Raw genomic sequence first — 12,701 nt, 5'->3', positions numbered from 1 at the left:
AATAACTAAATAATTAACAAAAGAACTACTGAGAAAAGACGTCGCATTAAATCAAAGGTAGGTTCTAAACATTTTTCCCAGAATCGGTCACTGGCAATTGTTAAAATACATACTTTATAACTACTTTACAACCAAGCTTTTCAATAAATAACGTCAAATACCTGAAGTCGGCTTTAAATCATTTGTTACAACCATGGTGACAACTATTTGATTTAATGTCGAGCAAGCATCAATTATAATAACATTACTCATGATTCAAAATATTTGCCTACAATTTAAACTTGTTTGTTACTTGGCGTAAGTTACTGTGAAATCTAAAATGAAATCATGGCTCTAGGTACTAGTACAATAGTTTTACGTTAGGATAACGTTTAGATATTAGGATTTAATCTTAGACAAAATAAGATACCGGTAGTTTTTTTTAAATATTTAAATGAAGTAAGTATAATAACAAGGATAATATGTGTTACACACATTTTCCGTAAAACCAACCTCACTTCCTTAAGAAAATAATCGCCCTCTAGCAAGGTAGTTTGTTAAACACAAGGTTTGTTTATTATTACGAGCTTTTACTTTCCTTCTACGAGATATAAAAGCCTTCCTATCTCTTTTGCACTCTCTCCGATTTTCAGCTATTCTCTGCCACTTTTCCCCTCTAGTAGAGTTTAGAATATTTTGCCAAACCATACTGGGCCTAAGTCATTAACGATTTTAATCGTGGACCCACTCTATAGAAATAGTGGCTCAAAGACTGTTAGCTCAGAAGCTTTTATAGATAGGCCTTTCAATGCGAGCACTACAAAATTGTTCTGAGTGTGGGCCAAATCCTCTATTTGCTTTTAGTGAATTAACGGGACTATTCCCACCTCTTGTTCCCACCTCTCGTTCCCACCGCTGCAACTCCCGTGTAGCCAGGATCTACAGCTTGACCGCCAATAAAAACCAACCAATGAAGGTCAAGTTTGTCCCGGGGGAAAGTTAAACTGTCATTGGACCCGCAACGAAATTAATCAGAAGAACATAGGAGGAGTTCGACTTTCCTCCATTGCAAAGCAGATGACAGGTGACAAACAAAGGTTTTTTTAGTGAATTAGAGAAGGTCATGCTCCTGCAGTGGAAAATAAAATGACCAAATGACGATGATACTCATTCCACTGCTTTCTGGCCTCTGACGACCTGTCCAAGGTCAAAACTAATTTTGGGTGCTACAATGAGGATTCGCGCAATTGCCTCTAGAATATTAAGTACCTAAGTAGGTATTATAATCGATTCAGTAGGTACTGAGCCAATTTTTTCCTTGTTTCAAGTTTATGAGAAGTCTAAAACCCATATTCACAAACGATACCCACTTGCTTAAGTGAAGCAGAAAATCGAACGCACAATAATATAGCTATGTGATTGGTTCGTGTGTCACCCTGTGCGTCCACGTGCACTGTGAGACCTCATAGTAATGTTTGTGAATACGGGCGTATGTCCAACTGTAGACAGTCGATCTTCTGCTGTTATCTCTAACATAGTGTTAGTCGCCATTTTTGGTCAATGTGAATTAATATACTATTTGTTTTATCAAACCACGTACTGTCAAAGGAAAACCTTGCGGTAGGCATTCACCTCGACGGGACGGGGACGGAATAGCAATGCAATTTTAAGCTGAGCCATTCTGCAACGCGATGTTTGGAAACTTTACTGCTAAATCTTAACTGTTTGAATTGCCTAGATTAAACATTAAACTTTAATGACTTGTGGTTTCTTAGAGCTTTTAAGTGTCAGTCAAGTATGAATTTACACTCAAAAGTTGATTAAAGATTAATCCAATATTGAATTTCTATCAATCGCAGTCTTGCAACCTATGCGTGAATTTTGAATCGTGATTTGAGTAAGTTTCTTTATTGTTTAGTTCGCTATGAAAACGATGAAATTAATAAAATGAGTTATTTTTTTCTTGATTAAGTATTAATGTTCATGAATGACCCTTACATCTATTACAAAAATTGAGTCTCTACAAAATATTATCTAAGATTGCTATTTTACCCGTACCTATTTGGAGATGGGCTTCCTCTCTTGTTTTCTATCTTAGAGAAAGATCAAATCGGTAGAGAATCACAGGGACTTTCATTCATTGGCCTTTGGTCCACATAGTTCTTCAGGCTTAGTAAAATTTGTTTACAGAACGCAAAGTATAATGTTAAAGCGCATTTACCTCCGCGTGGGTCGCTGAGGTATCCAAATAAGTATTATTGTGTCTGCTTAGCGTAGCTGCTTACATTCGTATTGTTACGAGTTTTTTGTTTGCATAACTGCACTTCCCACTCGGCTGCTTGTGTACGATCATCGTGATATTTTTAAACATCTTTCATTGTAAAATAATGCAATATTGTAAACAATTAAGAATGTTCCTCAAGGTTTATGTGTCACCGGGTTTCCCACTGTCGCCTGACTCTTCGATTTGTTGCCAATGTTACTTGTCGATTTATTATTATTTTTCTTCTTGTTTTTATCGCTTATCTTACAGTTCATAATACTATATTTATGTATCTTTACATTGAAGGTATACAAAAAACTTAAAACATTATCTTTTAAGGTTAATACTGGTAATACCTACAGTTGGTACCCTACCTACGACTTACTTTTAGGAAAACACCAACAAACAGAGATTTATGTACCTTTTATTATAGAAAAAGATGTTGAAAATAGTGAAAATGTTAAGCTCTAAGTTAACATGATGTACGTACTCGTACTACATGATGCAGTGAATTATGCTTTCTAGCGCTGCTTCTTCTCAGCACTAGCCATTATCAACGATTTAGAGACGTTTATAAGATATTTTGACAACTCCACAGAACGACTGGTCGTCCAAGGAAAAGTCGAAGGAACCCGATCGCGTGGCAGGTCACCGATGCGCTGGACCGACCAAGTGAAATCGGCAGTGGGAGACGGCGTATGTGACTGCACCAGACAGTCTGCCAACAGAGAGAGATGGCGGGAGATCGTGCGGAGAGTTGTATCCGCCTCTACAACCGATGTGAACAACGCCTCAACGTGACCACGACCGCTCTGCCAAGAGCGTAAAGAATAAGAAGAAGATAAGATATTTTAAAAAGCTAACATACTGGAAATAATGATTCATAAGTTGATGAACAGTTTGTTTGTCGAATTCTTTCTCAATTCGGAACAAACAATGAATGTCACATGTAATGTATGCAAATGTGCATTGTTGACGAACATTTCTGTAGTCTCGGTCCATTAGGATAGTTTTTGATGTACCGTTACACTTTAGTCTTGCATTTTAAGTTTTTAAGTCTTATCAATGCAAAATTTCAACTTTCAAAAACACCGTTATATTGAAATTTGAAACTATACAAACAAGTCTGAATAAATTTTGAGACCGTTAGGTAATTAAGATGGCTGATTTGGTTTTATTACAAATAAGATAGACAAGGTTAAATGCTATAAAGTAGACGAATAATTTGACTATTAAGAATAATAAAAGTCATCTTGATGATGACACATTTCTAAATTGACTGTTATTTACAATGGGCTAACAGCAACCGGAATAGAGCGGTCAATATTTACAGTGAATTGGATGTTGTAGCCTTGTTTGATGTTGAGATCAATGCCTGTAAAAGCGCTTTGAGTCATCATGGTATTACAATATTAGCCCAACTACTGTTTCAGTTATAATTGCTGAGAAAAAGCAGCGCAAGAAACTCAAGTCCCTTTTCTCGGTTGTTAGCCTGTTTTTCAAGGATTTACAATAAGTAGTAGTATTTTTATCGATGCGAGCTAGACAGTTATAACATGCCAAACATTTTGGTCTTCTAAAATTATTGTCTTTTACTTTCTACAAGTATTATTTCTTTTTCATGAAAGTAATTTCAATGTTCTTTGAATTACGAAATTAGTGTAAGTACAATGTACAATATGTACATAGTTTCTGGAGTGTAGGGGAGACCGAGGTGATAATAGAGGTGACTTGTAAAAGAGGTGAGTTGTGACAAAACCGATTTCTCTGCACCTATGAACAGTTAGCGACAATTTCACGCCAACTGTGGAGTGTTGAAAGACCATGCCGAATTCGCGAAGTTTATTTACTTATTTTATTTATTAAGGAAATAAAGAGCAACATTCCTAAAAAACATAAACCAAAAAAAAAAATTAACACATTTGCCTTAATTTAATTCCACTGCTAGCACAGGTTATGTTGATTTAGACAAATAATACAGATGATAGCACATCAAGGTAATCACTAAGGTTGCTAGCTCGATAAACTGTTATAGGAAACTGAATTTGCTTCAACTCACCCCTGTTTCAAAACACCCCTACTACTTATCTAAAGTACGGCCAACGAGAAGCAATACCAAATGTAAACAAACCAAATGTCATGGTCATTTGGAATAGCAGTGGTTTGACTTTGGCATATTTTGGCGGGAGAACGAGACATTACGACAAATACATAAGATGGGAAGAGACAGAATAGATTGTCAGTTCTACAGTCGAATTGACCTTTTGTATCGCTGCTAGTTGGCCGTACTTTAATACGTATTGTATTTCTAGTACTCACCAGAATATCGACGACTCCAAAGAAGCTGAAGTTGGTGGCCGGGTCGATGTCGTAGGTGACCCTCAGGTCGTAGTGGGATGGGTGGACATCCCCCGGGAGGAGGTACTCGTGGGCTACTGCCCACTGCAGGGCCAGGAGCACTGTGACGCAACTCCGCCACATTTTGGGAGGTTACTGGAAATAAGGGTCACAGTATAGAAAGACAGAAAAAGCAAGACATCTTCTAAATACAGGGTGTTTCTTGTAAGGTGTCAAGCCGAAGGCAGGTGATAGGTGAGGACTAGACCTATCGATTTCACCCCCATGTATGTTCTACGATTTTTCGTAGTTTAGAAGTTATCTTTAATTTTGAGATTTTTTAAAATTTTATGACCTAGTGGCTTAATTTTTTTTTTATCTTTTTTTTGGGTTGACTTTTCTCAGATTTCTTTTTTTTTGACAGATTCCCTATTAGTTGCAGATATTTCAAAAAAATAATCACCTTTCTATCTTTGATGCAAGATACAAAATTTTTGCTAGAAACATAAAAAATATGCTTTTAGCAGAACATTCTAAAATTTTCAACTGAAATGTATGAGAAAAAATAAGAATTTCCAAAGGTCCAAAATAATTTTAAAAACTGCGCAGTTTCCTAAACTTTCATAATTACACAATAAAACATGTACCTACTTAATAGGCCATTATTTTCTGTAATCGCTCTACTAAAGTAGTAAGTCGGAGATTCCGTTACATGTTTTTGACTTTCTTAGGACTAACTAATGTTTGCAATCCACTAAGTTTACGTTACGTAGAACACGTTTAGAGACAATAACTGAACAGAACATTTTTTATCCACAACGAGGAAGCTTTTGCCCTTCATCTGACCTGATGGAAAGTTGGAAACTGATGGATGATCAGCGAGCTTCACCCGGAACCCTAAACCACAGAGGAATTGGCTGTCCTAAATAGGTAGTCTTACCACTAGACCACAGTGGTGATTGTTACTTTACGATTAAATTTGATATACCTACCTATTAGAGTGTGAGAGAAAGGGAAAGAGTTTGTGTGTGTGTGTGTGTGTGTGTGTGTGTGTCTGTGAGAGAGAGAAAGAGAGCAAAAAAGGGTGTAATGATTTAATTTAAAGTTAATGTTCAAAATGTCCACCGCTGACCTGAATGCACATTCAACAACGACGCAAAACAATTATAATATGGTTTTGTGCTTCAGTCAGCTTTGTCCGCAGTTCATCAATATTTTCATATTCCCTTTTGTATACCAGATGAAGAGCAAGAGCTTCCACGTTGTGGATAAAAAAAATCTTTTCAGTTATTGTCTCTAAATGTGTTCTACATAACGTAAACTTAGGGGATTGCAAATATTACTTAGTCCTAAGAAAGTCAAAAACATGTAACGGAATCTCCGACTTACCACTTTAGTGGAGCGATTACAGAAAATAATGGCCTATTAAGTGCATGTTTCTTTGTGTTATTATGAAAGTTTAGGAAACTGCGCAGTTTTTAAAATTATTTTGGACCTATGGAAATTCTTTTTTTCTCTCATACATTTCAGTTGAAAATTTTAGAATGTTCCGCTAAAAGCATATTTTTTATGTTTCTAGCAAAAATTTTGTATCTTGCATCAAAGATAGGAAGTTGATTATTTTTTTCAAAAATCTGCAATCAATAGGGAATCTGTCAAAAAAAAGAAATCTGAGAAAAATCGACCCAAAAAAAAGATAAAAAAATTTAAAGCCTACTAGGTCATACAATTTGAAAAAATCACAAAATTAACGATAACTTCTAAACTATGAAAAATCGTAGAACATACATGGGGGTGAAATCGATAGGTCTAGTCCTCACCTATCACCTGCCTTCGGCTTGACACCTTACAAGAAACACCCTGTATAAAAGGAGAAACTGACTGACATATCAATGCACAGCCTAAACGGTTAAACGTAGGCACTTGAAATTTGGAAGGGACGTAGCTTAGGTACCGTAGAGGTGCACTAAGAAAGGAATTCCCGAAATTCCCACGGGAACGGGAATTAGCGGGAAAATCCTTTTGTATGAAAAATCTAAACCGCTTAAGTTAGACGCTTGAAATTTGGCATGCAGGTACCTTAGTAAACTTAAAGCTTAGTTACAACAGGATATTGCAAAATTCCCACGGGAACGGGGGTTAGCGGGAAAAACATTTGTATGAAAAAATCTAAACCGCGTAAGATAGATGAAGGGGGTAAAACGGGATCCACGCGTACGAAGTCGCGGGCGGCCGCTAGTAGCTCATAAAAACAATAAAAACTCAAAACTTTGCAAGTAGGCTTTTAAAAAACACTTTTACACGTCCCAGTATTAACCCTACCTCTGCTTCGGGACAATAAATGGGCCAATGCTGAGAAGAAGCAGCGCAAGAAATTCAGTCATTATTGTCAGCCTCTTTTTCAAGAGTTTGCAGCTCGTAGACTGATGGCCATTGGGGCAGAAAAGTTCTCGAACCATGTGCCAGAAGACGTAGTGTGGATAGGCCCCCCAATAGGTGGACCGACGATCTGGTGAAGGTCGCGGGAAGGATGTTCGTTGCTGGACCAAGGCCCCACCCAAGGATTTTTACAACGACCGGTCTAGCGCTGCCATGTTTTCCCACGACCTTCACTAGATCGTCGGTCCAACGAGTCGGAGCGCTGCCCACACCGTATATGCAGGTCCGAGATTCGAGATCTTTTCTGTTCCAAAGGTCATCACTACTAGGTTACGTTCTTACAAATTCACCTACGTCCGTCTCTCTTGGTCTAAAGCTTATTCACAGAAACTAATGTTTATTATTGTTTTCATTGAATCGTGTTTGCAATATAATTAATATTTTAAATGCACTTCAATTTTAATTCCAAAGAAGTAGATATCGCGCACGTTCGCGTATCAAATGCATTATAATTCTGTTTTTTGTTATACAGTGCCTTGCTACTTGCTGCGCATTATTAAAATACTTATCATAACGTGTTATGGGTGATAATCATGGCATTTACATGCCAAAATCATGTGAAATGACGAACTCATTTACAATGCGGGTATCAATTTACGAAGTCGTTAAATAGGCAGGAATCTCGGGTATTTTTTATCTTGGTTCTGATACGGGTCCTTTGGCGTATCTAGGGTTCATTTTCAGGGGTGCGATTAGTAGGTATCATAGCTAATGAATTAGTAGTACTATTAACTATTCTATAGCACCGCACCATTTTGGGGGAGAGCCGTGCCCTTATTAAACACGTGTTTAACGTCTGTTTAAGTTTTTTTGTAATAACACTAAATCTTTAGACTACAGACATTTAGTCGGCCGATAGTTTGGCAAGGCTTCCAATCGGCCGATAGCAAATCGGTGTAATGTGCGCACTTCCATACATGTTCATTATTCTGATTTGTGTGTCAGTTGTCAAGATTATTTCACTGTTTTGTACAATATTCAATCACTGAACCGTTTCTGAAGCACTATTTCTCAATCCAATCCGACCAAATTTATCGGCCGACTACATAAGTCTGTAGTAGCAGGGTCTATTAAAATATTGGTAAGGTAATTAGGAATACTTTGTTGTAAATTATTTATTTACTAGCTTTCCGCCCGCGGCTTCGCCCGCGTGGAATTTTGTCTGTCACAGAAAAACAATATCGCGCGCATATTTGCTCACCGTTTAGACCTACCCTGGACTACGACAAACATTTTAAAACCAAAATCAGCTCAATCGGCCCAGCCGTTCTCGAGTTTTAATCAGACTAACGAACATCAATTCATTTTTTATTTATATAGAAGATAGAAGATAATTATTGTGGCACACCACAACAAGTAACATGTAACTGGTACGAATGTAACTGGCAACAGCTCAGGATATATCGAATACATAATACGGCATGCTTACATATAAATATGTATCTAAGGAAAATATTGACTATTAAATAGCATTCAACTTAGGTAGTTTATGGAGACCACGTGTCAATTAAATAACTCAGTATTGCACCTATTTATAATAGGAGTTTCATACATCATACTACAACAAAACATGTATGTTGTTAAAACGTCTCTAGTAATTATCATGTAATTTACAAGTATGTATAATATTACATTATAGCTTATTATCTTCATAGGTAACTGGGTTTGTATCTTTTAATTTCATAACCTAAAGAAAACTTTATTTACAGCTGTTTAGCGAATTTTATTCTACACTAGCGGCCACCCGCGGGGTTATTCCGTATTCGACCCACGACAACTCAACCCATTTCTTCACTCATCCCAAATTAGTATTCCTAGTTCAACCCATTACATAATTTCGTTATTCTACCCAAATGCATTCCTTACTCAACCCAAAGTAAATATACCAAAAATAAGTATGGATAGCAAAACAACGTTTACTGTTTTTTCAGAAATTTAATAATGATTAATACATGTAGTATGTACATTTATTTATAATTAAATAAAAAAAATAAAAACATCACCTGCATTTAAAAAATGATAGATATTATTATGAGTATTATGAGTATGTTAATTGACTAAAATATATCAAAGATTTTATTTTATTTTAAGGTAAATACATAAACAAATTAAGAGGCTCAAAACTTATACCGCGAGATTAGCTGTCCACATGAATACTTTTATTATTTTTCTTTTGTCATCTCGTACCGCTTGGAAAAAAAGATAAAATACATTGTATTATTTGAAATATTTGTACATTCATGAACAAGTGTCTGGGGCAAAAATTATACGCCATAGCATTATTATAGCTTGGTTATACTGATTTAATAAAAAATCACAGTCGTTTGATTTATAGTAGATTTATAGTGGATTTATAGTAGATTTATAGTGGATTTATAGTAGATTTATAGTGGATTTATAGTAGATTCTAATTAGTCATTATTTGATTTATGTCCTTCATTTGTATCAGAACTCCTGCAGTTTTATTTAATAGAACGATCTTAACACAAAAGTTAACTGAGCTTAAATTTCTAAAAAATATATTTTTATTCTGACCGTTTATAAAAATCTTATATTTTTTTAAGTGGTTTTAAAATGGGTTGAGCTAGGAATGTTTTTGGGGTGAATAAGGAACATAAAATTAAAAATTTGTTGTGGGTAGAGTAAGGAACAAAATTGGGTTGAGTAAGGAAAAATAATGAGTGGGTTGAGTTATCGTGGGTCGAATACGGAATAACCCCACCCGCGACTTCGTACGCGTGGATCCCGTTTTACCCTCTTAGGGGTTGAATTTTGCAAAATCCAATCTCAGTGAGCACCTACGTTAAAAGGAACCCCCATGCAAAATTTGAGACTCCTAGCACTTGTAGTTTCTGAGATTTCGTGATGAGTGAGTCAGTGATCCTTTGCTTTTATAAATACCTATGACATTTTTTGAGGATACATCAGGGATATACGCTAATAATACACTCATTGATCTATAACGGCTCATAATTATTATCTGACCGTAGCTATAGAAAAAAAAGTTTTTATCTTCGAATCGACTCTACTTTCTTCAGTGTTGCTACATTTATACCGTATATTCGTTAGCCCTGAAGTTCAGACAGTCAGGCCGCGCTGCTGGCCTTAAACTCCAACTTAATCACCTCAAAGTTGGTAGAAAACTGCATGAGTCGACTAAATACTCTAGGAGAACGAAACAGAGTAACGCTGAGATGGGTTCCAGGTCATGCGGGAATCGAGGGCAATGAAAATGCCGACGAACTAGCCAGAGCGGGAGCGGAGGGAACACAATATGGTCCAGAACCCTTTTGTGGTGTTCCCAAAAGTCTCGCTCGAATGACCCTGGAGAACATCTATTTAAACAAATCCTTTATGGCATGGTCAGACACGCCAGGATTAACTCATTCCAAAGCTCTCATAAAAGCCTATGATCGAAAAAGCTCTAAGCAGATCATAGGACTGAGTAGGACCAAAATGCGCATCTTAGTTCGAGCCCTCACTGGACACTGCAGCTTAAACAAGCACTTGTCCACTATGGGACTGTCCGAAACAAGAACGTGCAGGATGTGCCAAGAGGCAGATGAAACGCCACTACACATTCTCACGGACTGCGGACCTCTGATGCGCAAGCGGAGCTTACACCTGGGCAAACACATCCTAAGCCCACAAGATGTAAAACATATCGCCCCCCAAAAGATACTGCACTTCCTAATGGATGCAGGACTCGGAGGCGAACTGTAAGGAAAACAGCGGCGATCACAATAGATCGATAACGGTCGCAGTGATACTAGGACTTTATTGAACTAGAATAGCCGCTCAACACAAATAAAAAAAAAAAAATAGCCCTGAAGTAATCATGATTATGTTACTTGAGTGAGTCATAAAGAGTAACTCCGGGCCACACATGCGACTAATAACTTATTTATAGAGGCAAGGGTTGCGTGACATGCACGGCACCCATATCGATTGGGCTGGCCTAGGCTGACACGATTACCTATAATTAGAATATTAAATTAGGTTATAGGGAATTGATCAATTTTTAGGTAGAAAATTATAAGTGTTTAGTTAGGTAACGCTTCTAACCTAGTATCGAAGATACGATTGTTAGTTGATGGATGCCCTTTTGCCTTTATTGTCTGCGAAATGTTATTTAAAACTTTGCAAACCGATAACTTTGATTAACTCAGATATTTTTCACATTTGTGTTCTTTTTGTATGGAACCTACTTACTTAATCTAAGAATTCGTATCATATTGGAACTTACTAACCTCTAACAACTTAGTACCTATGATAGTGACGAATAAATAATCATTTTCATTTTCATATGAAGGGCCAAGTTTATGAACCTAATTGACGTGGTAGTTTAAATTATTTACCTTTGCTCTGATGACATTTAGTAAAGTTTTGATAAAAATCTTCATCTTCATATCAGTAAATAATATCAGCTTTTAAATCGCGTAGGCTCAAGTATTGTTTATTTACTAATGAAATGTCACAAATAAAATAACTTCATTTTGTCAAAGTCAAATCACTAAAAGTGAAATAGTTGCAATAAAAGATTTTGTAGGTATTTGAAAATTGCAAAAAATAACGAACAAGAACATGATTGACACTTGTGAAGTTTGCATGGAGTAAAAAAAGTTGGCATAAAACTTTTTGGTTTGTATTTTCCATTTATTTAACCCGGAGAAACTCTGACAAAAACCCGAAAATTCAAAATTATTTTCAATTAGCTACCAATAGCGATGATACGAATGTGAGATTTTATGAATTTCAAATAAGATAATAAATAAAAACTTACACTAAGGCCCAGAACAGACGGTGAAACGCAACTGCAACGAAACTGCAACTTTCTGATGATTTTAAGAATGAAACTGAACTGAAAGTTTCAAACTGGTCGCGTCATGTGTGGTCGGACGCCACGGTCAACGGACGCTATGGCAGAAACTTAGATGCAACTCAAAAGTAACTAGCGGTTGCAGTTTCGTTGCAGTTGCGTTTCACCGTCTGTTCTGGGCCTAAAAAAACCATTAATCGGCCGATGCCAAATGGGTGTAATGTGCGCACTTTCATACATCTCCATACTGATTAACTGCCCGGCTAAACTATCGACCGACAAAAAAAGGTGGTGAACAACTTTCGTCTTCGAATCGTTTGCGTATTCGACAAAATTCGATACTCAACCTTCGAATTAAACGATAACGTGACAATTTTGATTCTTAAAATAAGTTTCGTGCAACCATTTCTCATACTAAGTTCACTTTCCGACACGTTCACAAGGGCGCGCTGTTGCAGTTTTCGTACTAAATCTTTTGATGGCGATTCGAATACGCAAACTATTCGAACTCTAAAGTTTTTCGTACTGCGTCTAGGCTTACGACTCGACCTCGACTTTATCGAATAGAAATCTAGGTATTTTATCGAATGCCTTAGTCTAGCCTGCCCCCTTTCACGAAGTATATATTTTTACCTAACAACAATACCCAATTTTGTTAATCATACAAAAAACCTAGCGTAACTATTATGTTCTTGAGGTTACCACAAATGTTATTTTTAAATATTATATTATTCTTTTATATTATATTATTTGTACTTTCTTATTTCCTACAGGAAATAATTGTTAACCGCTAAATTTATCTTTCAAATCCACATGTAATAAAGCTTAAAAGCTCCCAGCGGGAAGCTTATGGAGACATGATAT

At 36.5% G+C, this 12,701-nt stretch overlaps 1 protein-coding gene across 1 annotated transcript in view; it reads right to left on the bottom strand.

Annotated features, from left to right (window-relative positions):
* Nucleotides 1-11,456, bottom strand: part of LOC135083938 (aminopeptidase N-like) — a 48,366-nt gene extending 36,910 nt beyond the window's left edge. Inside the window, exons 1-2 of the mRNA XM_063978703.1 lie at nt 11,377-11,456; nt 4,562-4,735 (exon numbers count right to left, since the gene is read on the bottom strand). Coding sequence (XP_063834773.1) covers nt 4,562-4,723 — 162 coding nt within the window. The 5' untranslated portion in view covers nt 4,724-4,735; nt 11,377-11,456. The remainder of the gene's footprint in view (nt 1-4,561; nt 4,736-11,376) is intronic.
* Nucleotides 11,457-12,701: the final 1,245 nt, after the last annotated feature.

Source organism: Ostrinia nubilalis, chromosome 24 (assembly GCF_963855985.1).
Source record: "Ostrinia nubilalis chromosome 24, ilOstNubi1.1, whole genome shotgun sequence".
NCBI lineage: Eukaryota > Metazoa > Arthropoda > Insecta > Lepidoptera > Crambidae > Ostrinia > Ostrinia nubilalis.
The sequence above is the reverse complement of the archived record's forward strand: the minus strand, read 5'-3'. Positions and strand labels throughout refer to the sequence as shown.